General features: G+C 48.6%; 1 protein-coding gene across 2 annotated transcripts in view; it reads left to right on the forward strand.

The window, feature by feature from the left end:
* PPP4R3A (protein phosphatase 4 regulatory subunit 3A) overlaps positions 1-26,791 on the forward strand; it is a 547,019-nt gene that overhangs the window by 311,825 nt on the left and 208,403 nt on the right. For both annotated transcript variants that reach the window (XM_069637435.1, XM_069637437.1), the window contains exons 8-9: positions 11,535-11,666; positions 11,762-11,864. In XM_069637435.1, the coding sequence (XP_069493536.1) occupies positions 11,535-11,666; positions 11,762-11,864 (235 nt within the window). The remainder of the gene's footprint in view (positions 1-11,534; positions 11,667-11,761; positions 11,865-26,791) is intronic.

Below are 26,791 nucleotides of genomic sequence, written 5' to 3' on the forward strand. Positions count from 1 at the left end.
CCACGATATCAGCAAAGGGTTCCATCTCTCCATATCCCTACGAATGCTCGTGAGGAGCTGCGGGAAGTTTCTACCATAAAGCTGTTCCACCCTGTGTGTAATGTAAGTGTAATTCCCAGATATTTGATGCCATCCTCTGCTATCTTGAGATTTAGTGCCTTAGCTTTTCTGACAATCTCCCCCCCTGTCTCCCGCCAAAATTAGAATTTCCGATTTATTTCTATTAATTTTTAAGCCTGAGATGATCCCAAATACTTCTAGCTCCCCCACAGCTGCCGCCAATGTTCGGCCCGGTTCTTCTAATGCAAGCAGCATATCATCTGCATATGCGGTTACCTTGTGTTGTATGCCTGCCATGTCTATCCCTTTAATATGTGTAGCTTCTCTTAATTTCAGAAGTAGGGGTTCTAGAAAGATAGCGTATAACAACGGGGAGAGCGGGCATCCCTGCTTTGTTCCACGGGCTATGTGTACCCTTTCCGTTAGCTCCCCATTAACGGCCACTCTGCAAGTTGGGGCGATATAGTTCGCTCTTATTCTTGCAATGAAGTTCTCCCCAAATCCCGTGGAGTGTCTTAAAGAGCATGGACCACTCCACCCGATCAAAGGCTTTTTCTGCATCTACTGCGAGTAGAATAGCCGGGGTCTGCTTTATACCAATTTTTTCAACCAAATGAATTATCCTTCTCAGATTGTCGTGAGTTTGTCTTCCTGGGATAAAGCCCGACTGGTCCAGATGTATTAGCTTTGGGAGTAGAGGGGAGCCTGGTGGCTAAAATTTTCGTGTAGATTTTTGCATCGATGTTTATTAGGGAGATAGGTCTATATGAAGCCGGATATATAGGGTCCTTCCCTGGTTTGTGAAATAGTAGGACCTTCGCCTCGTTCATTGTGGGGGTCACTGTGCCACTATCTTTAAATGAGTTTAGGAGCTTGGTCAGGACTGGAATCAGAAGATTCGCATATTTTTTATAAAAGGGGGCCGTAAAGCCATCCGGGTCTGGGGCTTTATTCATTGGGAGGTTATTTATTGCTTTTTTGACTTCCTCTTCTTTAATTGGGTCCTCCAAGGTCTGCCTGTCTGCTTCTGAGATTTGTGGGAAGGTGAGGGATTTCAGATGTGTCCTGTGTGTCTGCCTGTGGGTGGTCAGTGGAATAGAGATCCTGATAGTATTCTCTGAACACTTCCCCTATGTCTTGTGTGCGCGTGTGAAGTTCCCCTGTCGTGGCTGTGATGCATTTGATCGTGGTGTCTTTCTGTTTTGCGCGGAGTTGTCTCGCTAGCAACCTATCTGCTTTGTTTGCTTTTATGTAGTACCTTTGTCTTAGGTAAAGTAGGCTCCTTTCCGCACCTTTTGGGCCTAGCATCTCAAGTTGACCTTGGGTATGTCTAAGCGTCGTCTTCAGGTCTCTAGAGGGCTGTGCCACGATTTTCCCTTGTAGTTCTGTTATTGATCTTTCCAGTTCCTTTTCCCAAATAGCCCTCTGCTTCTCCTTTGTGATTTTCAGTGCCATTATCTTCCCGCGGATCACCGCTTTAAACGCCTCCCAGACTGTACTCTTAGAGACCTCCCCCGTGTCATCCTGAGTGAAATATTCTTCAATCATTTCCCTTATGGATTCCCCCGTAGCCGGATCCCGGATAATGTCCTCCGGTAACCTCCATTTCCACAGCCCTTGAGGTTTCCCTGGGAGTTTCACCTCAAGCCACAGGGGTGCATGATCTGAAAGTGCAATTGCCCCCTTTTCCAGCCCCTGGATCTTGCCCATAAGCCCAACTGAAACCCAAAAATAGTCGATTCTTGGCATAGTGTTATGTACATGTGAAAAGAATGTAAACCCACTTTGCTCCCCCTTCAATTCCCTCCACACATCATTCAGGGCAAGTTGGTCCATCTGTTTGAGGCGTTTCGATGGTGCCCGGTGACCGTGTGCACAACCCGTGCTCCTGTCCAGTTGTGGGTCCCATGCCATATTCAGGTCGCCCCCCAGGATCACCTCCCCCCTTGCGAAGGATTCAAGTTTACCCAGAGTGTCTCTCAAAAAACCATCTTGTCCCACATTGGGCGCGTATACTGACGCGAGAGTGAGCCGCTGCCCCTCCAATACCACGTTAGCAAACACAAACCTTCCCTCCTTATCTACCATGGTGTCCTCCAGTTAAGCGTCCCTTCCATCCGTCCCTGCTATGAGGACCCCCGATCTTTTTTCAGTCGTGTTGGCCTGGGCCCAAATTTTATATCCCCTTATACGGATTTTCTGTTTGTCCTTTGTTCTTATGTGGGTTTCCTGTAGGAGCAGGAGGTCTGCCCCTTCCCTTTTGAGAATTTTCTCCAACTTTACCCTTTTCGTGGGGTGGTTCATCCCCCTTATGTTATAAGTTACTATGCGGATTTTCCCCATTCAGTACGGCATATGTTCATTGTGCTTGGCGTCCCTATCTTTGCCACTATGCTGATTTTGTGTCCTCCTTCTCCTTGTCCCTTTCCCCTGAACTCCCCCCGCCCCCACCAATTAACCATAAACCAAACAATATGCCCCCAAGCAGGGCGAGGGTCCCTAGTGTAGCGAGGGCGTTGCGCCCAGTGCTCCCTTCCCTTCAACCTCTCGGGGGAAATTTTTGTGGGGATCCTAAACCCCACATTACCGATTGTTCTTACCGGATTCCAAGCATGGTGGCCCGTCCCGGGCCGCCGACTCTGCCTCTTATGTAGCGGTCCTTATTCTCACCTTCCCCCTCGCTGTTGTCTTCCGTGGGTGCCTCGTGGAGGTCCCGGCATTACTCTTAACATTTTCCTGAGGCCTTCTCTTCCCGTGTTTGGCCTTTTTTGTTTGATCGTTTCCCATCCTTTAGGTCTTCTCCTTTGCTCCCCGCTGGACCTTGCTTGTTCCGCTTCCTCCCCCTCGTCCTGGAGCCCCATTATGTTGAAGCCCTCTTCCCAGGAGGTTACTCTTCGCTGTTTCCCCTCCCAAGAGAAGATAAGCCCAGATGGGAAGGTCCACTTGTACCGGATTTCCTTTGCCACCAGAGCCTTGACGAGTGGGGCCATCGCTCTTCTTTTTTGCAGTGTAATCAGGGCTGGTATCTGCTCTTTTTGTGGGTATGAGGATAGTGCCACCAAGACGTCTCGTGGTCTTTCCCCCGGTGCTCTGGATCTTTTTGGTCCTACCCTGTGGACCCTGTCCACTCCGATTATATCTGTATCCGGGGCATCCAGAATGTCTCTAAACACCTCCGTCACCGCAGTTTTTAAATCTTTGTCCAGCACTGATTCTGCCATATTTTTGATGCGGATGTTGGATCGCCTGGAGCGGTTCTCCAAGTCCTCGCATTGTATCTCCAGGTTATGGGTAAGTCTCACCAGGTGTTCCTGAGTTTCGCTTGCCTGCTGCGTTTCCTCTTCCACTCCCTGAAACGTTCTCTCCAATATGTCTGTTCTCTCCTCCAATTTCGCCACATCCACCCTGAGGTCCTGAACCGCCTGTTTCATGTCGTTTTTCATCGTCGTGAATTGTTCCTGAACTGTCGACATGAATTTTTCTTGCAGATCCTGGAACCATGCTTGCATGTCATCCTTTGAAGGTGGGTGGTGTGGGTTCGTCTGCGACATGGCTTCGCCTTGTTGATTGTCCTGCGGCTTCCCTTTAGCTTGTGGCGTAGAGTCCGTTGACCATAATTGTAATATGTTAGCTTCTTGCCTTGCGGACTGTGGGGTCTGTTGGGAGGCAATGTTCTTGTTTTTTGCCCTTGACATGTTCTGTTAGCTTGCCTGGGCAGGCTTGGGCTACTGAGTTGCCCCTGCGATCTGTAATATGTTCCCTCTGAGGCCCTCACTCTGCTGTGCTGCTGGTGATTCTCGATCTCTCCCGCCGGTGGAATTAGCGTCCGGTGGGGCCTGCTTGGAGAGTCCTTACCCCTATGTGTGTCACTCCCTTCGTTCCCGTCGCGACAGCCAAGGGGCTCCGTGCAGGTCTCACAGATTTGGTTGGGTCTCTCTCCACCCTGTTGTTGTGTCCCCCCAGTCTCTGGGCCTTATCCGCTTTAGCGCCTTTCTTACTGCCGACGGGTTCGTTCCTCCAGGCCCCTCCGCGGGCCACAGATTCTGCACCCCTTCTTGTGAGTCGGTTGCTGTTCCGTTTGTGTGCTGTGGGGTTAAGAGGGAGACCTCGCACCCCAATGTCTACCTCCCCCCAGGGACTCTCCGACCGGCGCACACCTCTCGGGCCTCTGGGGTGGGCCTCCACTTTCTTTCAGCGCTGTGTGCGCGCTGTCCCCGGTGGCTGCGTATGCGTCTGCTGCTCCACACTCATGGGGCGCCGTATCCCTTGTGCCGCCTCGCGTATTGTTAGGGGGCCCGCGCTCCGAGTGTCCGGTGCCGGGTGTCTTCTATGGGGAGATAATGTTCCCCTATGCTCTTCTGCGGGTTACCGGCTCGGTGCCCCCTGCTTTGCGAGGCTATTGATCTCCGGCTGGCACCGAGGAGTTCCCGGGCCTCATTCCCTCAGCCTCTGCGTTCGCCTTCGGGGAAATTCCCTGCCTGCATTCCCTTCTCCGGCCTCCTCTGTGCCGAGTGCGCACTTCCCCTGCTGGATGTGGATGCCTCCACATATGCCGCTTGCGTGCCCGGTACCTGGTGGTTCCCCCGGGATTGGGGGAGGGGCCGATGCGCCCGCTCCACGGTCCTCTGCAGCCGCCTCGTTCCGTTTCTGTCCCCGGTGGAAGAGAGCCCCGGCGGCCCGCCTGGGGGAGGGTGCCCGTCCCTGCCGCAGCGCCGCCGCCTCCTCCTCCTCGCTTGCGTGTGCGGCGAGGCCTCGGTTCGTCGCCGATGCTGCTGCCGGCTCGGCTGGCGTGGTTTCCCGATGGGCGATCGCCGTCGGTTCCCCGGCTTCCCCTGCTCCGTTTCGGACCAGTTTTCGAATCGGAGGCTTCAGGGCGAGAGGGGGAGGTAATCTACTCGGTGGATTTCCACGTTCCGCTGCTTTGAGGTGCTTATTTTGGCGGCCCGGGGAGAGCGCGGTTTAGACGCAGCTCAGCACCCCGGCGGCCATCTTGGAATCCATGAATGCTCTTTTAACCTCTGACTTTGTTTTAACTATCCCTCCAAAAATTCATACATTCTTTACTAGTATAGCTGGTAAAGGGTTAATCTACATTGTTTTGGGGTGTTCAAAAGTGCTTACCTGTTTGAAAAACCTGTTGACCATTGTTTACTTCCCTAAACTTTTCCTTTGGACACTGAACTCAGTATTGCTTTAAATGTACCAGTGATCTATCAATGTCTACAGTGTCCAAACAAAAGTTACCTCAGGGTATAGGAAGTGTCTGTGTGCCATCCCAAAAGGGCATCTACTAATTTATTGAAACTGAGTTTTTTTTCCAAGTATAATTCAAGTGTTACATATTTGCTCCCTTCTAAAGATGGCTTAGTCAAATTGACTGTTTAAACAATTATTTATTAATCAAGAAACCTTGAGTGGAAGTGTTATTTGGATACTTGTCACCGTGAATGTCTGTTACAACCCTACAGCTTCCATTGACCCCTCTTGAGATCAGCCTGGCTGCTCAGTCACTCTGCCAACTTTTGTAGTAGATGCTTATACCAAAGATTGGGTTAACTATTGCCAAGAGGACAAGGCTGATGCAGTCTCCCACAGGGTTCTGCATACAATCCTGCCTAACAGGGTTTGTATAGAAACCTCATCCGGTGCTATGGGTGAGAAAGTGGAGAATGGTGGGCGGGAGGGGGCAAGGGAGGCCTGAGAGCTGGGGAGGAGAGTGAGGACAGGATGTCCTGAATTTTGGTGAAGTACATAGGATCAGGGATGGCAGAGAAGAAGTGGAGACTGCAGTAGGATTGGCGAGTTCTTTGCAGATTTTAAACAGTTTGCCTGCGTTTGTGGCCCAGAGATGCGGGCTTGGATATGGGCCCTCTTCTTCGAGCGGATGGAGAGGCTGTATTGCCTTTGGCGCAGGCGACAAGCCAGTCTGTCAGATGTGCCTGACGCCTGCCACCTCTGCTCAGCAACTCTGTAATTGCGTTTTAGAGAGGCTAGGTCGGAGTCATACCAGGTGTTGCGCTTGGAGGCAGACTTCATGCGGATCCTCATGACTCGGGCAAGGATGTCCAGGGTGTTGGTGATCGAGAGGTGAAGATTAGCATGGGCAGAGTAGGTGTGGGAGTCTGTCAGGGGGAATGAGAGTGGCGGCAAAAGCAACAAGACTCTTGCTTCATTGGTCTAATGACTGAGAAGGAGACTGGCAGTGCAGGCAGGGTCTCAGCCGGGGCAGGGTGGGCTATGAGACCAAGTGAGAAGACGGGAGAGAATGGTCAGACCAGGACAGATGTGTAGTGAGAGGGTTGAAGATGGGGCTGTCTGCTGAGATGAGAGCATCCAAGGTATGTCCTGCTGAGTGCATCGAACCAGAGGGATGAATGCTAAGGGAAAGAAAGGCTGAGGCTACAGAAGAGTCCAGTGGCTGAACCATGATTCGATGTGAATATTGAACTTTCAGAGGAGAAGCTATGAAGCAAGAAGAGGTGAGATCAGACCACTCAGAGGAAGAGGGAGACCGGACCATGGGTCCTGTAGATGGTGGTGAGGGTCAACGAGAGGGTTGGGGAGACACCAAACCTGCAGGTGAGGCATTCGAAGGAAGAGTAGGACTGAGTGGGAATGATAGTAGCAGGGACCCATTCAGGGGTAATCAAGGCCATTCCGCCTCCAGACCGGTTGGGCCTGGGCTTAGAGAGGGTCTTCTAGCCTTCAGGAAGGAGAGTGTTAAAAGCAGTTATCGAGCTGGCAGTGAAACACGTCGCTTTGGGAGGGAGAACGTCATGGTCAAAGTCTTCAAGAGGGAGACATAAATCAGAGGAGTGTTGAACAGCACAGCTAGAGTTGAGGGTAGCTAGGTGAAGCTGGTTACCACCTTTTGAAGGTCTTCCAAGGAGGGGTACTTGGAATGTGGTACGCCCATCTGTGGTGAAGGAAAAAGAGGGGAGGCAGACAGAGGAGTGGCAGGAGAAGGTCGAAAGTTGATGAGTTGGAAGACGCCCATCAAGAAGGAGGCGGTTGGTCTCAGAGCGCTGGGCTATGACCGTGCCATTCTGATAAACATTAATGATGCACCTAGAGGACGAGAAGCATGCTAAGAGTACTTCGCATCTGGTGCCAGCATTACTGGGTGACGAAGAGAAAGGGGAGTCCATAGGTCCGGCGAGGAAGCAACAAAGTATGTCTGTGACAGGTTTCCTGGTGGAAGCATTGACATGGGTGTCAGCAATGTGCAGGCCTGGATTTTAGACTAGGAGATCATTTTTTAACTTTCTTTCCAGACTTCGGGAGAGATGTAGGAAAGGTGATAGAATAGCAGTTAGAGTAAATAGGAGAGATGGAAAGGTAGAGACGGGGAAAAAGCAATGCACAGATAAACTGCACAATGCACGACACTCACCAGGCGACCTAGCAGCAAAGACGGTTGCAGACCAGTTGGGTGCACGAGACGTCCCAGGTCGCTGGAAACGGGGTGGGTAGCTTGATGCACTTGCTCCACTTATTAGATGCTAGGGAAGCTTCGCATGTCCGAGAATCCAGCTGCCGCTCTGCTTGTTAACAGCAGCTTTTCAAGGAAATACTCTGCCAGAACCATCTTGACATCAGTCCTTCCGTGCTCTGTAGTATGGCACTAGATTTATCATGCCCTCCACCCCCTCCATCCAGGTATAGGCCTCTTGTCACATTTTGCATGGCCGACCAGCACAACTGTCGCCCAACGTTACTTCCACGTTGGTATGGAATGTGGCCTCTCATTTCAATGAAAAATGCCTCATCTGGTGTTTGTCAAGATGGTGGGTGCTGCCGCGTTGCACAGGCGGATGTATTGGAGCACAGGGCCCTTGCCACAGCCCACAAACAGTGCTTGTGCCTTTTGCTCTGAGGAGCAGAAATGCAGTGAAAGCAGCCTCTTGATTATTCAGGTAGGATCCCCAACCTGCGAAGCCAAGGACGGTAGCCCGCTAGGGGGACCACAGACAATCGCCCCTAACACTGCAGGCACCCGGCAGTAACAAAGGGGCCACCACTCCAATCTCAAACACCACTCTGAGTCAATGCAGTGAGCGCTTTCACAGGAGACCACCTTAAGCCCTACTGAGCATCTGCATCCCCAATACCGGACTAGGAACTCAGTGATGCAATCCGGGCATTACAGCTCCCCTGGGCCTGCTCCCACCATCAGCCACTTATTGGTGGGTGTAAGGCCGGGCACATGGAGGAGTGTTCGCATGTACCAAGCCGTGTTCTAAATTCTTTTGGAGAAGTTTTTTTCCCCCTTCCTGTTTATGGTGCAGATTACCCCAACAAGTGGGAGAGCAAGGGTTGCCGTTGGTGGTTGTTTGAGCTTGTACAGACTTGTTTAAATGCCCCTAGAGTTCACAATCAGCAGTCATTTTGTGAATACCTGCGTTAGGTTTTGGCAGCTGACCAGTCACGCTGACCTTAAAAAGGCACAAATTTGTGCTTACCTGGAATGGAATTGGTTGGATCGATTGGCCAGGCCCTAGTGAATGTATGATACTCTCCATGCATTCCTTGGATGTGTACCTCAACTCCTGAAGGACAGCTGTACCCTGGCTCAATTGTCCTTGTTTGCTTTTTGCCTGCTGGTGGAATACAATTCAAGGTGTTCCTTTGCTTGCTTCTTGCCATTTAACTGACTGGAATGGCTGTTCCTCTGTTGGCTTCTTTCCTGTCTATAGTGCTGCCCCCATGTCTAATCCTTCTGGGCCATATTCCTGCAGGTGGGGAGTCTTCCTGGTCTGGAAGTTTTGCTTCTTTGTCTCTGGTCCGTTTTTGGGACGTCCAGGGTCACCTTCTGCAGGGTTCGAAATTGAAGGGAGCTGGGAGCTATTTATCATGACTGTAGCCTAGAAGAGCCAGGTTAGCTTAACACTAACAGCTACCGGGGGTCACTTTTGCCTCCCCAGGCCAACTGATGCCAAACAAAGACATGTATATGTGGATAAAATGGACAAGGGACTTGCATCCATGCTTATGCTATTGGACTTGTCGGCCGCGTTCGACCTCTTAAACCATGCAATATTGGTCTCCAGGTTAGAGGAAGTGGCCAATTTCTCTCCATCTGCTACATGCTGGGTTTCGTCATTTTTAAACAGCCTGCTCTGAGGTGGGCGAGGCCGCCTCGATACCAGTGGAATACGTTGTCCCGCAGCGGGCCTGCATTTCCCCCTGCCTGTAACATTTTTATGACACCGTTCTTTGCCTTGCTGGATCAGGAAAGTATTTTATTCACCAACTATGCGGATGATACGCCATGTGTCGTCCCCTTAGTGGGCTCTCATGATTGTGATGAACAACTGAACAGTGTCAATGCTCTTATCGAAAAATTGATGTTATGGAATGACCTGGCTCTGAATAGGTCTAAGACCGAACTTCTGTTTGTTGGCTCGCTGTCTAAACTGGGCTTTGCCTATGTCTTCCAACTGGGGAATGTCAAGATAACCCCCCCGCCCCCCACCTCCACGGGTCCCCCCTCAAAGTCAAAACACTGGGCGTCACCCTTGACTAGTGTCTCACTATGAAGGCCACGTAGGGAGCTTGGTCTCAGCAGCCGCATATATTAAACGCCTTTCCCACCTCAGACCCCTTATAACACAGGCCAATGCAGAGACGATAGCTAAAGCTATAATTAGATTATTGTTGTAGCCTTTTAGCCGGTCTTAGATTGTAAAACAAGCTTGATCCATTTAAGAGAAAACTAAAAACGTGGTTGTTCGCATAATCTCTTCTTGGCCTCTTTTTTGAGCCTCTCCCCACCTGCATATTGCCTGATCTGTTATTTTTGTCAGCGCCCTCATGTCTACGGGTCCAAGGACTGCGCTATACAAATAATGAAAGTAATATGTATTTAACTTGTTTATTTCGAACCAACTACAGATAAAAATTAGGGCACATTTACACGACATTGAAACATGATGGGTCATAAATAAGGGACAAAATGATACATTTGCATCTTAATTGGAAGTTAGTTTTTTTTAACTTTCTACACTAGCTGCTGGTTTATCGGGGGTAGCTCCTGGTCATTGGTTAATGCTAGATACCCAGAAGCTAATTCCGCCTGTGAATCCAATCTAAATTTCGGTCCCTGCTTCTGCCATTGCCCCGTCACAGGACCATTCAGTACTGGCTGGCTGCCTCTTCCTTCTCCACCAACCTGACCTGGGACCTTGATTTGTGCCTTTATTGCTCCTGTTGCTGTCTCCAGCCTTGGTTGTCGTCCTTCCAGGGGTCCTCCAAGTTAGTCTTTTTGTCAAGTTGCGGGTTTTCAGTTCCAAAGCGTGGTTAGCCAGCCAAACAAAACACCAAAACTCACTGGTGCACATGGTGTTCATGGGGTCGAGTTCGCTTCAGTCAGCGTCATGAGTTCTCCCCAGGTCTGGGGTTCTGTTCCTGTTTTTTGCTCCATCTGCAGTGATCTACTGGGTTTGGGATAATTGGGGATTTAAGGCATCCACCCCACACCATTTGATGTCTATTGGCTTGAATGGAATTTGTGCTTCCTCTGCAACTAGCCTCTTCTGGGTTTTTTTGGACCCTATTGTTGGGCTTCTCAACAAACCTATGGGATTTGGCCCCTCCGTTCCCTATTTTAAAGCAGAAACTGCAAAGTTCGAATTAACTAGTGATCTACTCTAGGTTTTAGTATAATCACTGCAGGTCACCACTTAGGAATTCGTTCTGTAACTTCTAGTTGGTTTGTATCTATTTTTACGGGTGAATTGAGATCTATTTAGGCACATTACTTTAATTGTAAGTGCATCTGCGGTATGTTAGTCTTTTGGACTTGATTCTATAATGTTCTAACCCCTTGGTCCCCTCAGTTGTGGGACTTGTGTGGGCCTAATACTGTTTGGTTACACTCTGTATTGTGTTCTGAAGGGAAGTAGAATCAATGCCTTATCCTTTTACTGTATTTTGTTATTCATTTGGTATATTTTAAATTACTTGCAATTCTGTGTTTACCCTTAGTGTAGTAATTGTGTCTGTTTGCAGTATATTGTGATTTATTTTGTTGTGTATGACACTAATTGCACTTTGGTACCAGTACTTCTCCTCTGAGGAGTAATGTTGGACTATATTGCTACATTACCTATTGAAGGAGGTGGGGTCTAACCTGGTGGGAACACTGTTTTCCACTCAGGATGGGTCTTTTTTTTAAAAAAAAAAAAAAAAACAGAAGGATGGGGAAAGAATTACCTAACAATTCAGAAAAGTAGTCACTGTGCCAAGCAGCATTAAATTGATTGAGTTGGGAAATAATTTTACCAGGTGTGGGATTTTCACTGTATATGCACCCATTTCTACTTTTCTTTGTGAAGACCATTTTCCCTTGGCTGATCGTATCCTCCGCCTGCTTGGGGCTCATGCACTTTAAAGCTATTCATTCAGTCATGAAAACAATAGTTCCTGCATGCCCTGTTAATCTAATCTGCTTTGTTGGTTTTTGATTCCTCTAGGATATTTTACTAATTAATCTCATCATTGAACACATGATTTGTGACACAGATCCTGAACTTGGAGGAGCTGTTCAGCTAATGGGTCTTCTTCGTACTTTAGTTGACCCAGAAAATATGCTAGCCACTGCCAATGTAAGTAGCACCATTTAATATTTTTGTTAGCTTTTTAATTGGGTTTAGAACTTTTTGTTTTATTAAATTGACAAATGTACTATTTTGTTTTGCAGAAAACTGAAAAGACAGAATTTCTTGGTTTCTTTTATAAGCACTGCATGCATGTTCTCACAGCTCCCTTGTTAGCAAATACTACGGATGAAAAGCCAAGTAAAGGTAAAAGTTCAAATGAACATTGATTGTCTCAGTGCACTTTGCTTTCATGTTCAAATGGAGTACTAGAAACGCAGATGGAATCCTACCCAGGGCTTCTTACTTGCCCAATTTAAGTATGCTTGGTTTTCTTAAATGCACATTAAAATTAGTCACAGTTGATTGTCATTGTGATAACTAATGTGGGAATGGAATATGTCCAACTGTAATATGTTTTTAGCGTACTAGATCTAAAGCATACACATATAATTAGCACATAAGGCAAAGCAGTTTTCCTCTGTGCAGCCATTTTCCGAACTATATTCTGTGCAGCAGATCTATGTACAATGATTTCTACTGAGATGTCATGTACTTCGTACAGAATTAAAGAACCTTGATGGCAACAATCTTTTACCACTCTTTGTGGAGTCATAGTAAAATACTTTATTTTCATGGTTAATCCTTAAAGCCTGCTACATCCCGAATAGGGAATCTCCATGTTTTCTAAACTTCTAAAACAAATTGATGACTGTGGGAAGACTAATCTTGGGTGGATTTGCAAATCCAAATAGCCGGAAGTGCAACTAAGCTGTTGCTCTTCCTGTTCCGAGATCAGAAATCATGTCTTTTAAATGGGTTACTCTTGCAATTGTGGCAGACTTTCAGGAACCAAGCTCATGGATCTTGTTGGTATGGTGAAGGATGCAGGCTTCCTGTAATTAAATAATCTGGTCCTAAATACTGCCTCTTCTCCGGATCTAGTCCACCCAGAGCTTCTTCAAGAAACAAAAGATCTAATATTTTTGGGCCATCAGACGGGTTTGATAAGAGATTCTTTTTTATTTTTTTTATTTTTCTCTTCAGCTTTGTTGCCCACAAAAAAAACTGGAAATGTTCCATTCTCCACTCCAGGCATGCACATCTTCAAATTGTATATCAAAGTCCTTCAAGAGGGTATATACTAGGATTTTTTTGGAAACAGATTCCATAATAATCTTCCTGACCTGTGTCAACCCCAGAACATTTTGCTTGGACTTGGTAACTATTTTTACCTTGTCCCCAGGTGAAGGGGAAACTTTCTCCTCTCACCTAGTCTTTTACTCTCTCTATGGGTGACCTTTTTATGTCTCTTCATAGTGTTTGGCTAGGGTTATAGTTATATAACTTTTGGGCTTAGGCTGGGTTGCCGCTTTGGGCTCCCCTGTTAATTTCTCTTTCGTGTGCTTGTGTGAACTACTTTTCCCAAGAAGTAAAGGGGGGATTTTAATCCTCTTTACATACTCGTACGTTCCATTTCCTCCATCCGTGTGGGTGTCCCCCAACATGCGGAAGGTACCGGAACCTTTGGCAGCAAAAAAGTTAGTTTCCCCTATACGCCCCATCCCCTCATCTCAGTCACTTTTTCCACACTGATGGTGTCGGACATGTTAGCCAGCGGAGAGGCTTTTTTGGCTTTTTGCTTGCTCCCTGTTTGTTTTTTCAATTCTTATTTCATCTCCCTTTGGTGCCTTGCCTCCCCTGGCACATTTTGACCGCAGGAAGATTCACGAGTGGTGCCTCATGCAGCCGCTCGTTCCTGGCCTCAAACCCCCTTGTGCTCTGTCTTGAGTGTTTTTAGGCCTGACCACCGCGGGGACCTAGGTTCGGCCTGCAGCGCTCTCGGTCACAGGGCATTGAAGAATAGTTTGTCGTGATGGAGGGAGATCTTCCACACTTCTCCTTTGCCCCACCTTAAGGATTTGTCTCCGGGATCACTCAAGAGAATGTGGGCCCTGTGTTCAGCACGGCTCCACAACGCTGCAACTCCTTCCCTGGGGTTCCCAGGATCGGGGTTCCTCAAATTCAGGCTCTGGGAGGCCTGAGGCCGCTAAGGCTCCCAACCCGAGGGGGGGGGTCCAGGGGCTGTTCAGGCGCTCCGCGACAGACCTGAGGCCTTCCATGCTACCGACTCCCAACCTGAGGGGCTCATCGGCTCTACCGGGCTGGCCTCGGAAGGACAATCAAGTTTGTCCTCTTCTACCCCAGGGGATAAGGTATTGTTGCATGCCACCTCCAAGAGTCTGTCCCCCCCTAGATCCAGCATGGCTACTGGGACAGGTGCTGAGAGCGTCCAGCCTACCAGAGCTCATGGCTACCAGCCGTTCAGCTGAGGGCTCAGCGCCTACCAGATTGATCTGAGGTAGACTTCTCTGCTTCGGGTGCAAGACCCAACCTGTATCCTCTCGCATGAGGTCCCTCTTGGCCCAGGACATGGCGCAAGGCTTCAAAATGGCAGAGTGGCACATGGCAGAACAGCCAGGCAGGCAATCGCCTTGAATCCAGCTTAGGTCCCGCCAGTGCTTTCCCCCATCGAATGTGCTTTGCAGAATGATCCCAGCCCTCTTCCCTCTGGAAGTGGCAGTGGATCCTACGCTGCAGGTTTTTGGTCCCCTCAGGGCTAAATCTACCCTCACAGCGATATGGCACCAGGCACCTCAGCGCTTGACACGGAGCAGAGGCCCAGCACCTTGGATGGCTGGGCTCTGGCGGTTGGTGAGGACCGCTTCTTCGAGTGCTTCCTTCTACTTCCCCTCATGCTCTCCCCTCTGATGAAGGGGCTCTTGAAGGACATTGTGAAGGTCCCACAGGTGGCGCAGCCCAGCCTCCCTACCCCCCAATCTGCGCTCCCAGTTCCAGTGCCGGTCCCTCCACTGGTTCAGACCCTACCGGTCATTCTGACCCCTTCTCCTCTTGTACCACCGCTGCCGCCTCACCCTCGACAGCAGTTGGACCCATCTGCGGCTCCAGAGCTGGGGGCAAGGGGGCCCTGCCGGCACAAGTGTCCCAGGGCCCTGATTCTCTTCTGTGAAAAAAGTGGGTGCACAATGACGCCCAGGATGTTAAGCCCTTGGCATCCGTTAAGGCTTTTTATGACTTTCGGCAAGGCCTGGCAGAGTACCCGGGGGGGTTGGGAGGTACATCTTCCTGAGGAAGCCACCCAGGTGTAGGGTGTGTTAGCAGAGGTCTTGCGGAAACACATCGCAATCCAGTCTGGCGCCCCGTCCAGAAGATGTCCTGCAGATGGCCCAAAAGGTCTGGGAGAAGCCCAGGGGCAACGGCCAGAAGGCTGATGGACGGGGAGCCAATCCTTCTTGCCTCCCACCCACAGCCCCATTGCTCTGTGTTGGCTGCCGCCTTATTGTATTTGAAGCCATCGTCCTCCACAGGAGCCACCTCCAGTTGCCTCTCCAAGGAGGGCAAATTCCTTGAGTCCTTGGGAAAGCGATGTTACTCCATCTCAGGACTGCATCTACAGCTAACCGGAACCTTTTTGTGGGAGCTGGGGAATTTATGCCCAACCTCCCTTCCGACAAGCAAGCCTCCTTCAAGTCTGGCAGATGCCCTGGCCATTGCATAGCACCTCATGGAGTCTTCGGTCTCCCACATTGACACAGCCAGCAGAGGGTTGTCCCTTGGTCGAGATGAGAAGGACGTTATGGATGCACATCACGTTTTCATCTGACGTGTAGGAACTGATTCGGGATCTGCCCTTCAAGGGTGTGGACCTTTTTCATTCGTCAACCGATGGGTTGACAAAGAAGAAAACCTCCGCTCAAACTGCCACGTCCTTGGCCATCTTGGTAAAACCAGGTCAGAATTCCTTCCCTCCGTCTCAGGACGGCATTCAAGCCCATTGCTTTCTCCAGGTACAAGGGGATCCGTGACTGCGGTGCACGGAGGCCTGAAGGGTCTCCCAGCGACAACAGGAAGAAGCTGCAGAGGATGTTGCACAGGTTTTTCTGCTCACCCTCCTCTGACCCGGCCAAGCAGTGATGTCAAGGTGGGGGGGGGGGCACAGCTTGCCTGTGGGGGAGGGGGGGCATTTGGCTCTATTCCAGGATGCCTGGAAGCGTCTTTTCAGCAACACATGGATCCTATCTGTAGTCTCTGTGGACTTCAGTCTTACTCTTCCTTTGCCTCTACAATCCTCTTCTCTTCGTCAGATCGGGTCCCCGGCTCTTTTGCAGGAAGTCCTTTCGCTCTTGGAGCTGCAGGCTATAGAACCGGTTCCTCTTGTGGACAGGGGCGTCGGTTACTATTCCAGGATTTTTGCGGTACCCCTAGAACCACCAAGCTGACCTCAGGGTTGTCCTGGACCTGTCATTTCTAAATCGGTCTTTACCTCTGGAACCCTTCAAGATGATTACTCCCACGCACGTAGCAGAATCTGTGTGCAGGGCACTGGATGTGTTCCCTGGACCGCAACGATGCGTACCTGCATGTTCCCATCTACCAACCACATAGGAAGTTTCTGCAGTTCACGATTGTTGTACCACTTTCAGTACAAGGTGCTGCCCTTCAGCCTGAACTAGACTCCTTGTGTTTCCACAAAGTTGAACGCAGTGGCGGGCCTTCTCTGCTTGGAGGGACATCATCTGTAGCCTTATTTGGAGGACTGGCTGGTGAAGCCAGGGGTCATCCGATGGGTGGAGCACTCCTTCCAGAGGTTGGTGGATATCCTTATTCAGCTGGGGTTCTCCCTCAACCAGAGGAAGTCAGTTGTGCTAATCTCAGGAACTGTTCTTCCTTAGGGGTGTGTTGGAACACTACTGTTCAGCTGGTGTTTCGTACGCCAGAGAAGCTTCTGTCCCTCCGCAAGGCGGGGGCACTTTCTGGCTAACCCGACCACCTCGGCATGGTGGTTACACCACATTCTGATCCTGATGGCCTCCTGCGTGCTCATTGTACAACACGCTCTCCTCAAGTTGGGGTGGAGTCTCTAGTTCCACCTTGCACCCGTCCTCCCCCAACCCCCTCCCCTTCCTTTGCATGGAGGCGGTATCGATCTGGGAAAATGGGCTCTGATGGAGGCAATTTGGATTTCAGCAGTCCATCTCCTGGGCACAGCAATGCAAAAGTGGACCAGCTGAGCTGCCTGGCGTCCAACACATGCGAGTGGGTATTGCACACAGATGCCTTGTTAACCCCTGTTCCAGTGTTGGGGGTGGGGGGTTGCACACCTGGATTTGTTCGCATCCCCTCTGAATTCCAAGTGCTCCCAGTTTGCTTCATGGGCAGACAGTTTCGGGGGGTCTCTGGGAGACGCCTTCCAGATCTGTTGGCACAGTCACAGGTGTTATGCATTCCCGCCCAGCCCTTTGCTCCAACGGACCCTCCAAGTTTCGGCCTTAGGTGGGGTACAGCCTCATCCTGATTGCCCCCGACTGGCCTTAGAGACCCTGGTTCTTGGATCTGCTGCAGTTGTGCTCCCATCGTCCCGTCCACTTTCCAGTCTCCAGCAGGGGATTCCTGACGCAGCAGGGCGGGGTCGTGGAACAACCGGACCCGGCCAAGCTGGCGCTGGCGGCCTGGTTCCTGACCAGCTGAGGTTTCAGCATGCTCAATTTTCAGATGACATCTTTAACATCATTCAGCAGGCCGGGAGGCCCGCAACTCGGTCCCAATATGAGTAAATGGACTAGGTTCTGCCATTGGGCTCGAGTCGAGGGTCTGAACCCCGTTACCTGTCCTCTGGATGATGTACTGGCTTTTTCAGCACACCTGGCTCGTTCTGGATTTCAGGTGGATACATGCCGCACTTATTTGGCAGCCATTGGGGCTTTCAAGAATTCTCCTGAACATGTGTTTTATGCAGCCAACCTGGTGGTTAAAGGCCACCTTAAGGGGTTGTCTAGGCTTTTTCTGCCAGTGCATAGGCAGCACCCGGTCTGGGACCTCAATGTGGTTTTTGCAGCTTTGCAGCATAGGCCTTTTCGAGCTGATGGCTTCTGGTAACATCCGCTTGGTTACACTAAAGAGTTTTATTGGTTGCGTGCAGGGTTAGTGAGCTGCAGGCATTGTCCTTGTGCAAGCCCTTCACCATGTTTCACAATGACAAGGTCATCTTGCGCACTCACCCAAACCTCTTTCCCAAAGTGATCTCTCCAGTTCATCTGAATCAAGAGATCTGCCTGCTAGTGTTCTTACAGAACCCGCAGTCAGAGGCAGAGAGGGCCCTGCATTCCTTGACCTCAAGAGGGTCCAAGTTTTATCTCTGTGTGAGGCATTGTTTGTGACTTTTTAGGGCTCCTTCCCCGGCTCTCAGGCTTCCAAGGCTTCCATCGCCTGTTGGATGGTTCAGGCCATCTCAGAGGCGTACATGGCCATTGACAAAACATGTTCTGAAGGGATTCATGCCTATGCAGTCGGAGCCAAGGCTGCGGCCATCGTGTTTGAGGCATGCTTCTTGGGATGTCATCAGCAAGGCAGATACTTAGGCGATTCCCCCGGCCTTCTATGCGCACTAATTACTGGACACCAGCTCCAGGTGCAATGCAGAGTTTGGTCAGCTGGTTCTGAAGAACCTTTTTGCTTCCTCCTAGATATGAGGCAGGTTATCTCAGCTCCACCCTATGTTCTTGTTCAGTGGAATCGCCCACAAGGATGGAGGCCAGGGGACGGGTCGTATGAGTAATTTAGTTACTCACTGTAGTGACATGGTACTCGTAGTTCCCTTTCCTCCATAAGTCCCACCCACCTTCGCCCGCTAGTATGTCAATGGCTAATATGTACTAAGAGTAGCCAGGTATCTAAACATCCAATGTGTTCAAAGGGGGGTGAGGTGCCAGAGGGTGGGACCTCGGGTTGGCTCCTCCTTAATTAGGACCAACAGACCTCTAACTGGATGACCATAGAGAAGCTCAAAGGGACTAAATCCAACTCCTTCCTGAGGGACTTCTCTATAAGCAAATAGAAGGCATGGTAGTAGTAGGTCCCACTTTCTTCTAAGGGGTTCCTCTAAAGCACCCATCATGCTCTTCATAGTTCTAGTAAACCTCTCTACAACCCATTCGTCTGGGGATGGTAGGCAGTTGAAAACTTGTAAGTCACTCCAGTTTTTCCACATGGCCTGCATGTAGTGGAACATAGTTTGATCCCCGGTCAGAGATGACTTCGTTAGGAAAACCTGCCCTGGTAAAAATACCAAGTAGGGCCTTAGCAACTGCATGAGCATTAACAGTCCTCATAGGTATGGCTTCAGGATACATAGCATGGTCTACTACAATCAATATAAATCGATTGCCTGAAGAGGTTGGAGAGTCTAAGGGACAAACAATGTAGAGTCCTACCCCATCAAAAGGGACTCCCACCACTGGGAGAGGCACTAAAGGTGCCACATTCCTGGCTCCACTCTTGCCAGATGTCTGACAAGTGTGACGGCTCCTTCAGAATTAATCTACATCAGACCCCAACTTAGGCCAGTAGAAATACAGAGAGCCTTTCCTTGGTCTTCTTAAAGCTTAAGTGACCAGCTAAAGGAATCTCATGGTCCAACTGTAGGAACTGTTGTCTTATCTCTAGAGGCACTACAAGTCTTCTGTAGACCCCTGGGATAGACTCAGTAGGTTCACTGTAGAAGAGGCCATCTTCTCAGTACAACATGTGCTTCCCTGGCTCTTGCCCGTCCAGCTGGTAAACTGACTGTTGGCAAAGTCATTCAAGAGGAGGACGCTCTCTTTGACCTCTCCCGAAGTCTGCCCTACAAGGGCCACCTTCTGCCAGTAAAGACTGCAGCTCAGGATGGTCGTTAGGATCCAGATCTCCAACAGGGGGAAGGTCTTCCTCCAGCTCTGAATCCTCAGCAGCAGATTCAACCTTTCCTGGTTGTTCCTCACACTCAGCCTCAGCTGGTGGAGCAGTCACAGGTGTGGCTTTTGACAGTCCTCTCTGGGATGTCCTTGTGGGTTGCGCAGGAGTGCTCTGGCTTTTTCCTTGACAACCTGGGTTTCCCCTTCGTCTCCTTCTTGGAAATAGTTAGTAGTTCCTGTAGACTGGGTGTTATAGTTTCTTCTGTAACATCCTATTCAGAGCCTGTTAAGGTAGTCTATCTGGCCTTTGTCTGTTCCTGTTTCCTTTTACTAGGAGGCCTGGGGGTGCTTGATTCAACTCCAAGATTAAGTCATTCCCCAGCAGGACTCCCCCAGGCATTTCACTTTGTACACTAACAGGTAGCCTTACAGTCATGGTGTTGCACTGGCTGAGAGCTGGCAGTCTTGGAAGCATTTGGACAGGGCCTCCAGCAAGCTTAGTGAGGCCTTTGGGTGCCTTAGCAACATCCTCGGGTTTGAAAAAAGTTTCATCCACCTCTTTAATGCTGGCCCCAGTGTCTCTAATGGCAGGGGGTCTCCTGACCCTTTACAAGCACACTGTCCTTGTAATATTCTTTTGTTTTATCTGGAATTGAATTATAGACATCTAAATTCTGCTGTCCCACAGACCCAGGGACAGTAAAACATTAGCAGACAATCCAATGGTGTCTTCTGCCAGTAGTTGAAAGTTTCCACATGCCATATGTACTTCTCCCTCTGGAGAAAAGGCTAAGAAGGCAGCATGGACCCTTGAAGGTTTACCCTTGCATCTGGGATACCCTTTCACATGGTCAGTTGACCCTCAAGCATAACAGTTTCCAAATGTTTTGACAAATGGGGGCTTTTGCTCTGGTTTGGCACCAGAGGTTTCACCAGCCTGATTCAGTTCCCTTGTGGCTTACCCTTTCTGTTTGGGGCCCTCTTTTGGATTGGAATTCTCTTTGCCATCTTTCTTTTGCTGCTTCCCATCATCCTTTTTCTGAGTTGCCCCTGACTCCTTGTGAGTAGCCCTGTTGGCACCCCACAAGTCGGCAGCCCTTGCTAGCTTCTTGGGATCAAGTTCCTTAGTCAGCCAAGTGCTGTCTTGGCTCAGGAAAGCAGGTATCAAAAATAGATTATAACAAAAATAGATTTCTCATTCCTTCGAAAGTGTTAACTCTGTAACCCTTTACCCAACCATTTAAGTTATTCAAACATTCACACACACCCAGGTTGCCCAAGGGGTACCATCATGCTTTTTGAGGGTCCTAAACCTCTTAAGGTAATGGGAAGGAGTTTTCCCAAATCTAGCTATCAAAGCTAGCTTCACATTTTCATACTCCAATCTTTCAAGTTCCCCCATCTCCATCACAGCATCAGTTGCAACCTGGGGCAGCTTAGACAAAAGCCAAGGAATCAACTGATTTCATGTGAAACCCTGAATCCCATAGTTGTACTCAAAAGCAGTCCACCAATCCAAAATATAAAGTTTCGCCTCATAAATACTTAGTTTCCTTAGGCATGCAAGGTCTCTTAGGACTGGAAGACCTTGAAGACTCTGGGAGAGAACCATTTTCAAGAGACAATTTCTTCATTTCAAGAGCATGATGCATTTCCATTTCTGAGTTTGATTTCTTAATGTTTACTTTCAGTTTGCATTTGGAGCCTTTTGAAATCTAAAAGTCTCATTTTTTCAAGACACACATTCTGGACTCAGTACTGGACCTGGTAGGGTCCCTGTGGCTAAAAGTCGAGGCGTAAGAGCTTGTTGAGGTGCAGAGGGACTCACATCCTGAGACTCCTCCAACTCTTCTTGCTCCTCAATAGCATTAGATTTAGACTCTGAATCATTATCATCCTCATTTCCCACATTTGCTGAAGGAGTAGGTGTAACAGACCAACTTCTCAGATTTTGAAAATCCAACTATCTTTCAATCAATTCATTTTTCTTTCCTTTAAGAGGGAGATTCCTGACCTTACTCATATCTTTAAGTTGATCTACTGTTAGAATGATCAGGGCTTCCTGTCTGAAGTTATCCATATCAGGCATGATAAAATTACTTTTCTAGTGGTGCTTAGCCTTGTAAAGGTTACTATTTGAACAAAAGTGAAGCAGAACTCTATATATAACTATACAATTTATCCTCACCACCTGCCACCAGTGTTAGGCAAAGTTTGTATGCAGTACCCTTTGGGACCACTACACACATCTAGGGCCACAGGTGTAAGCAAAACCAACCTTTGGTAGAAGTCTGTACTTCACAGTTTTGTGGTAGCATTGCTGAGCACCCAGGCTTATCTCAAGAGGGGAATGTGAGCTGTAAGGATTTTACACAGAGGTCTAAATTACAAGTATTCAAACAAACTCTTACCCTCAAGGTTTCTTGGTAAAACACTTATTTATTTCACAGTCAGTTATAAAACATTCACTAGAAGGAGGCAATCTATATCACACAAATATTCTTCAATACTTCACACTATCTGGTTCCGAGACATTTAAACTACTTTGAAGGAGTAGCAAAATGGCATTGGTTAATAAAAAGAATATTTACAGTTACTCTTAGTGCAAATAGTTTGAGTTCGCCAGAGGAGTCAATTCAGTGCAATAGGTTAGGCCAAAGTCAATGGGCTAATGTCTTGTATAGGATAGGCAGTTCTGGTAGTTAAACAGAAAAGTATTTGCCAAAGTTCTCAGAAGTAGTTTGTAAAAGAAAGATTCACAAGCTGACTAGGCCTGCAAGTTGCCAAAGTTTCAAGCACTTTCGCAGTGAGAGGCAAGTTCTTTGTCGGGTTTTCACAGTACCTTACAATGAAGAAAAAGATGCAGCTGAAGACTTCTGTTCCTGGCAGTTCCTGCAGATCTTGCTGTTCCTGAGCCTCAGTCGTGGGGACAAGAGGGAGGGCGTCGGGGGACTCCTGCACTGCACTATGACTCGTCAAAAAGCTGGCAAAGTCAAAGTTTCAATTCCGGTAGCTGTAGTCAAGCACACAAACTGGTGTCGCTCTCCCTGGTTATTCATTTTCCTGCAGCACTCTGAGAAAAATACAACCAGCTCCGAGAATGGTATCCAGGTGGCTTAAGGTTCGAGTTGATTGGTTTCACCAACTCAAAGGGAGAAGTCCTTGAAGGGCTTCTCTGTCGAGATGAACTTGGCGATTCGGACCTGCAGCAGGGCTTCACTGGGCAAACCAACAGTCCAGGGGTTGCAGCAGCCGTCCTCTTCCAGCTCTTCTTCGGTTCTTTCGTTCTAGTGTTCGACTCGGCCTTCCAAGCCAAGAGACTCTATAAGCAGAGTCCTCCTAGTCATTCCAGCCTAGCTGCCACTCACCCAGCAGGGTGGCTGTCCTTGCCGAACAGTCAGACAGCCAATCACGCCAGAGTGCATTTGGGTCTCTTAGGAGACTAAGCACAGGGAGTTTCGGGCACCTCCCTCACTTCTGCTTACCCCAGAGGTGGTCTTCAGTCCTGAAGCCTGCCAAAGGCGTAGGAACAAAGGGACCAAACCTGGTTTGGCGCGCAGAGACACTCTAGAAGGACCTTTCCGAAAAGAAATGGTGAAAAAAGACGACCGGGACCTGTTTAAACAAAGGGGGCTCAGACGGCATCTTGAAAAACATGGCTCTGGCGATTTAACGCTACCGTTGTTCGCTGTCGGGAAAAATCATGGTAGTTCGTTGTAAAACCACTGCCACCAGCCATTTCGATAGGAAAGGGTAGCATTTGACTGCTACATGAGTTTCTAGACACGGGATACTAAGTATCCCCTCCAGCACTCTATTGTAACCTAGTGTGTACTGGGTCTAGGAATTTGGAAAGACTAGTAAAGTCAATTTCACTTTCCTTTCTCTGGGAAACAGTAGTTTATCCCAGAGAAGGTATTTAAACCTTGGGACAGCCTAAAAGGCCTGCCTGTGTCATTGCTCCAAGGGAGCTGTGACAAAAATGAAAAGATGATGCCTATGGAGTTGTCTAAAACTCCACAATCAAAGAACACAAGAGTAAAACACATCCAAATACATGCGAGAGTGGGGGAAAAAAGGCTCACACTCTCTCCGGTTAAAAAATCAGGTCCTCAAAATCCAGCAAAGTTGCTGGGGGTCTCTAAGGTGAAGGGAATTAGCACATTTGAGAATTCTCCGTAACACTCGGCGGGGCGTATCCAGGCCAGAGGCAGCACCCCTGCATGCTATACTAAATATAAAAGGGAAGCTCAATTTATCGGTGTTTGGTGGACGCCCACAAGGATGGAGGAAAGGAAACTATGGACTAGGAGTACTCTAGTCACTACAGTTAGTAACTTGCATGTTTGTATAATTGAGCCTGCACACCCCACCTTATGCGGAGTCCGGGGGGGTGGTGTTTGGACAGAATTGGTTCAGTCCAACTGGTGAGGACTACACAAGACTTAACTGCTTGGTATAAGGTAACCCACCTTTTAAGTTGGTATTGTGACTGAGCAGCCAGGCTCATCGTAAGAGGGATAATGTGAGCTGTAATGCTGTACAATTGAAATCCGTACGTACAAGTAGTAAAGTAATACTTACACACTTAAAGTTATACATCAATATTTATAATATACATATGATTTAAATAAGCTTTTTTTAAAAAAAAGTTGTATCCACTGGTAACATTCAATCCAAGTTTGGGTTCATTTTGTAAATAACAGTTGGTAAATACTTTATGCTAACACATTTTCCAGCACACGGATGGGACTTCAGGTAAGGTCAATATTGCACTTATTTTTAGATGCCAATTCAGTAATTGAGTTTGTAATGGAAGGAAAGGTTAGAATCAGATTTTTACAACCTACTTTCCAGTGTCAAATAATTACAATCCCCCAAAGGGGGAGGCAGAGTACTTTTATCCCAGCAATAAGTGTCCACAATTATAACATACGAGGCAACAAGTACTGCCAAAGCCAGTAGGGCTAGAAGGGTGCCTTTAGTGAGTCGGGACAGACCAAGTTAGTGGACAAAGTCAATAGTTCTGATGTATGTCTTCTTAGATACAGTCTTGACAGTAAGTTCAGCAGAAATCACAGTAACTCAAGTGAGCTATTTTGTAGAGTACACACTTTTCAGGCCATTGCTGGAGAGTTGGTATCCACTCTAAAGTGGAACAAAAGCACTTTGCAAGATGGGAAGCACAACTTATGGCTAAAAGGTGAACACCCCAAGCTCCACAGTACCTGCGATTAGAAGAAACCTTTTCCAGCTGGATTGGCGGGCTCCTGCCGCAGTACTCGGGAGAGGGACTCGTCGGCTGCGAATCTCCCTTGTTTCAGTGCACTTTGTGTTTGTTTTTTTTTTATGCCTTTTTCTCTGCATCCATGAAGAACAAATGTCTCTGATTGGATGAAGCTTGCTCCCTCGGTCCTGGACTCTGGTGATGGGACTCTAGATCAAGATTTCCTGTCTCTTTAGGGTCATCGGGATGCCCACGAAGACTTGGTCGGATTTGGACTTTGCAAGACTATGAACTCGGCAATGGTCACAGGACCCCTGGCATTTGGCTTCTGCATCGCTGGTGAGGCCCAGCAATTTGGGAGATGCGCCAAATGGAAGCTTGTCTTGAGGCTAGTTGGTCCCACCATCCCAAGGGAGGAAGTCATCCCTTGTGGGTCTTCCAGTTGATATGAAAACAGGGTCAGCACAGTTGCAGAGCTTCACCAGGCACTTCACGTTTCTGGAGGGTGCTGCTGGCGTCTGGTCAGTTTGTCTTCAGATGTTCCTCTCCAGTGGTTGATTCTGCCTTTAGTCCCAAAAATGTCTTTTCATGCAATTTCTCCTTCATTCACAGCCTATGCTGTCAATGACACAGCAGGGTGGCTGTCCTTCCAGGACTGGTTTCACTCAAGCACACCTGGAGACAAAGGACAGGGAGGTTTTGGGACCCTCCCACACTTCCTGCCTTTCCAGAGGCACTGGTGCCTGGGCTGGCTCCAGGGCTGAAGCCCGCCATAGGCAACACACAAAGGACTTAAACCTGCATCAGCTAACAGTGAAAGCACAGAAGGAACCAACAAACAGAAAATGGCAAAAAAAGAAGACTGGGCCATTTTAAGTAGGTTAGTGTAACAAAATGTTTTACTTAAGTGGGATAGGGAATTAGTTTTTCTAAGAAAATGTCCAAGGGACTTTTCAGTGGCACTGCACCAAAGTTGCTTTGTGTCGCCATACAAAAAGCAGATGTCCGTGGAGTTTTTCAGACTCCATGAAACAGTAAAACACAAATATCCTAGTCAGGAAAAAAACATGTGCGAAAAAGGTTCCACTCAGGTGGAAAACGTCACAAGCCCTAATTCCCGCAAAAGAGCTTGGGGTCTCAAAGGTTGAAGGGAATTGGCACAGAAATGACACTTCTCTCTAATGGGTGGTGGTGGGGTGTACAATGTAAACGTATCCCCTTTCTTACTTACCTCGTAACATTTTTGTTAGTTGTAAGTTTCTTCGAATGGCTGGTGGCAGTGGTTTTACCTTTTTATGTCGTTTTTACTTGCAGGCTGTAAATGCAGGCTCGGTAATGCACAGAAGCGTCACAATTTTGCTAAAATGGTGGGCCCCTTCGTGTTTCACCATTTCTTGTGAGCTTGTCGTTTTTCTTCACCTGCCATTGTAGGTCGGAACAACCTCGGTGGAAGTGTGGTCTTCGGCGGGAATCCTTTAGATTCCCTGCCCAGGCTCCAGAGTGTATGACAAGGTAGGAAGCGAGGAAGGTGTCCAAAACTCTGCAGCCCATTGTCTTTGACCTTACTCGAAAGGTACCAACTCCCAGTAGGGGGGCGGCGAGGACTGGCTGTCCTGATTGAACAGCCAGTCCGCCCCTTGCTTTAAAATGCCGGGAGAGAATGCATTAGTGGTGCTGTTGTTCCTATTAAATACTCCGAACCTGGAAGCTGCTGGCAAGTCGACCACTGGAGCTGAAACTGAAGAACAAGATGAAGAAACAACGCCCATAGCAATTTCCAGCGACTGGAAGGGCTTCTGTGTAACTGGAGCCTGCTGTTACCCTTCCTTCCAAGCGACCTGGGCTTCCTGAAAAGGAGGATCCCGACGTAGAGCCTGGTGAGACCCACTAGACTCAGGAAGACCTGCATTTTTGCTGTGACCTTACCGGGCTGCAATGCCCCAATACCCTGGGACCTCAAGCCATTGCGCGATGCACAGTTTTCCGAATTGTTCAGGGAACACTGAGAACACTCGTGCTCCAAAAATAGGGAAGGACGTGCACGTTTTGGGCCTTGTGCCTAGTAAATTCAACAAGTGTTAAGTTACTTGTAATAGAGTTGGTTTGGTTACTGTCACTCTGAAATAGGAGCAGTTAACGAAAGTTCTTACTTTCCT

Source organism: Ambystoma mexicanum, chromosome 14, assembly GCF_040938575.1.
Source record: "Ambystoma mexicanum isolate Mex_15411 chromosome 14, UKY_AmexF1_1, whole genome shotgun sequence".
In the NCBI taxonomy this organism is placed as follows: Eukaryota; Metazoa; Chordata; class Amphibia; order Caudata; family Ambystomatidae; genus Ambystoma; species Ambystoma mexicanum.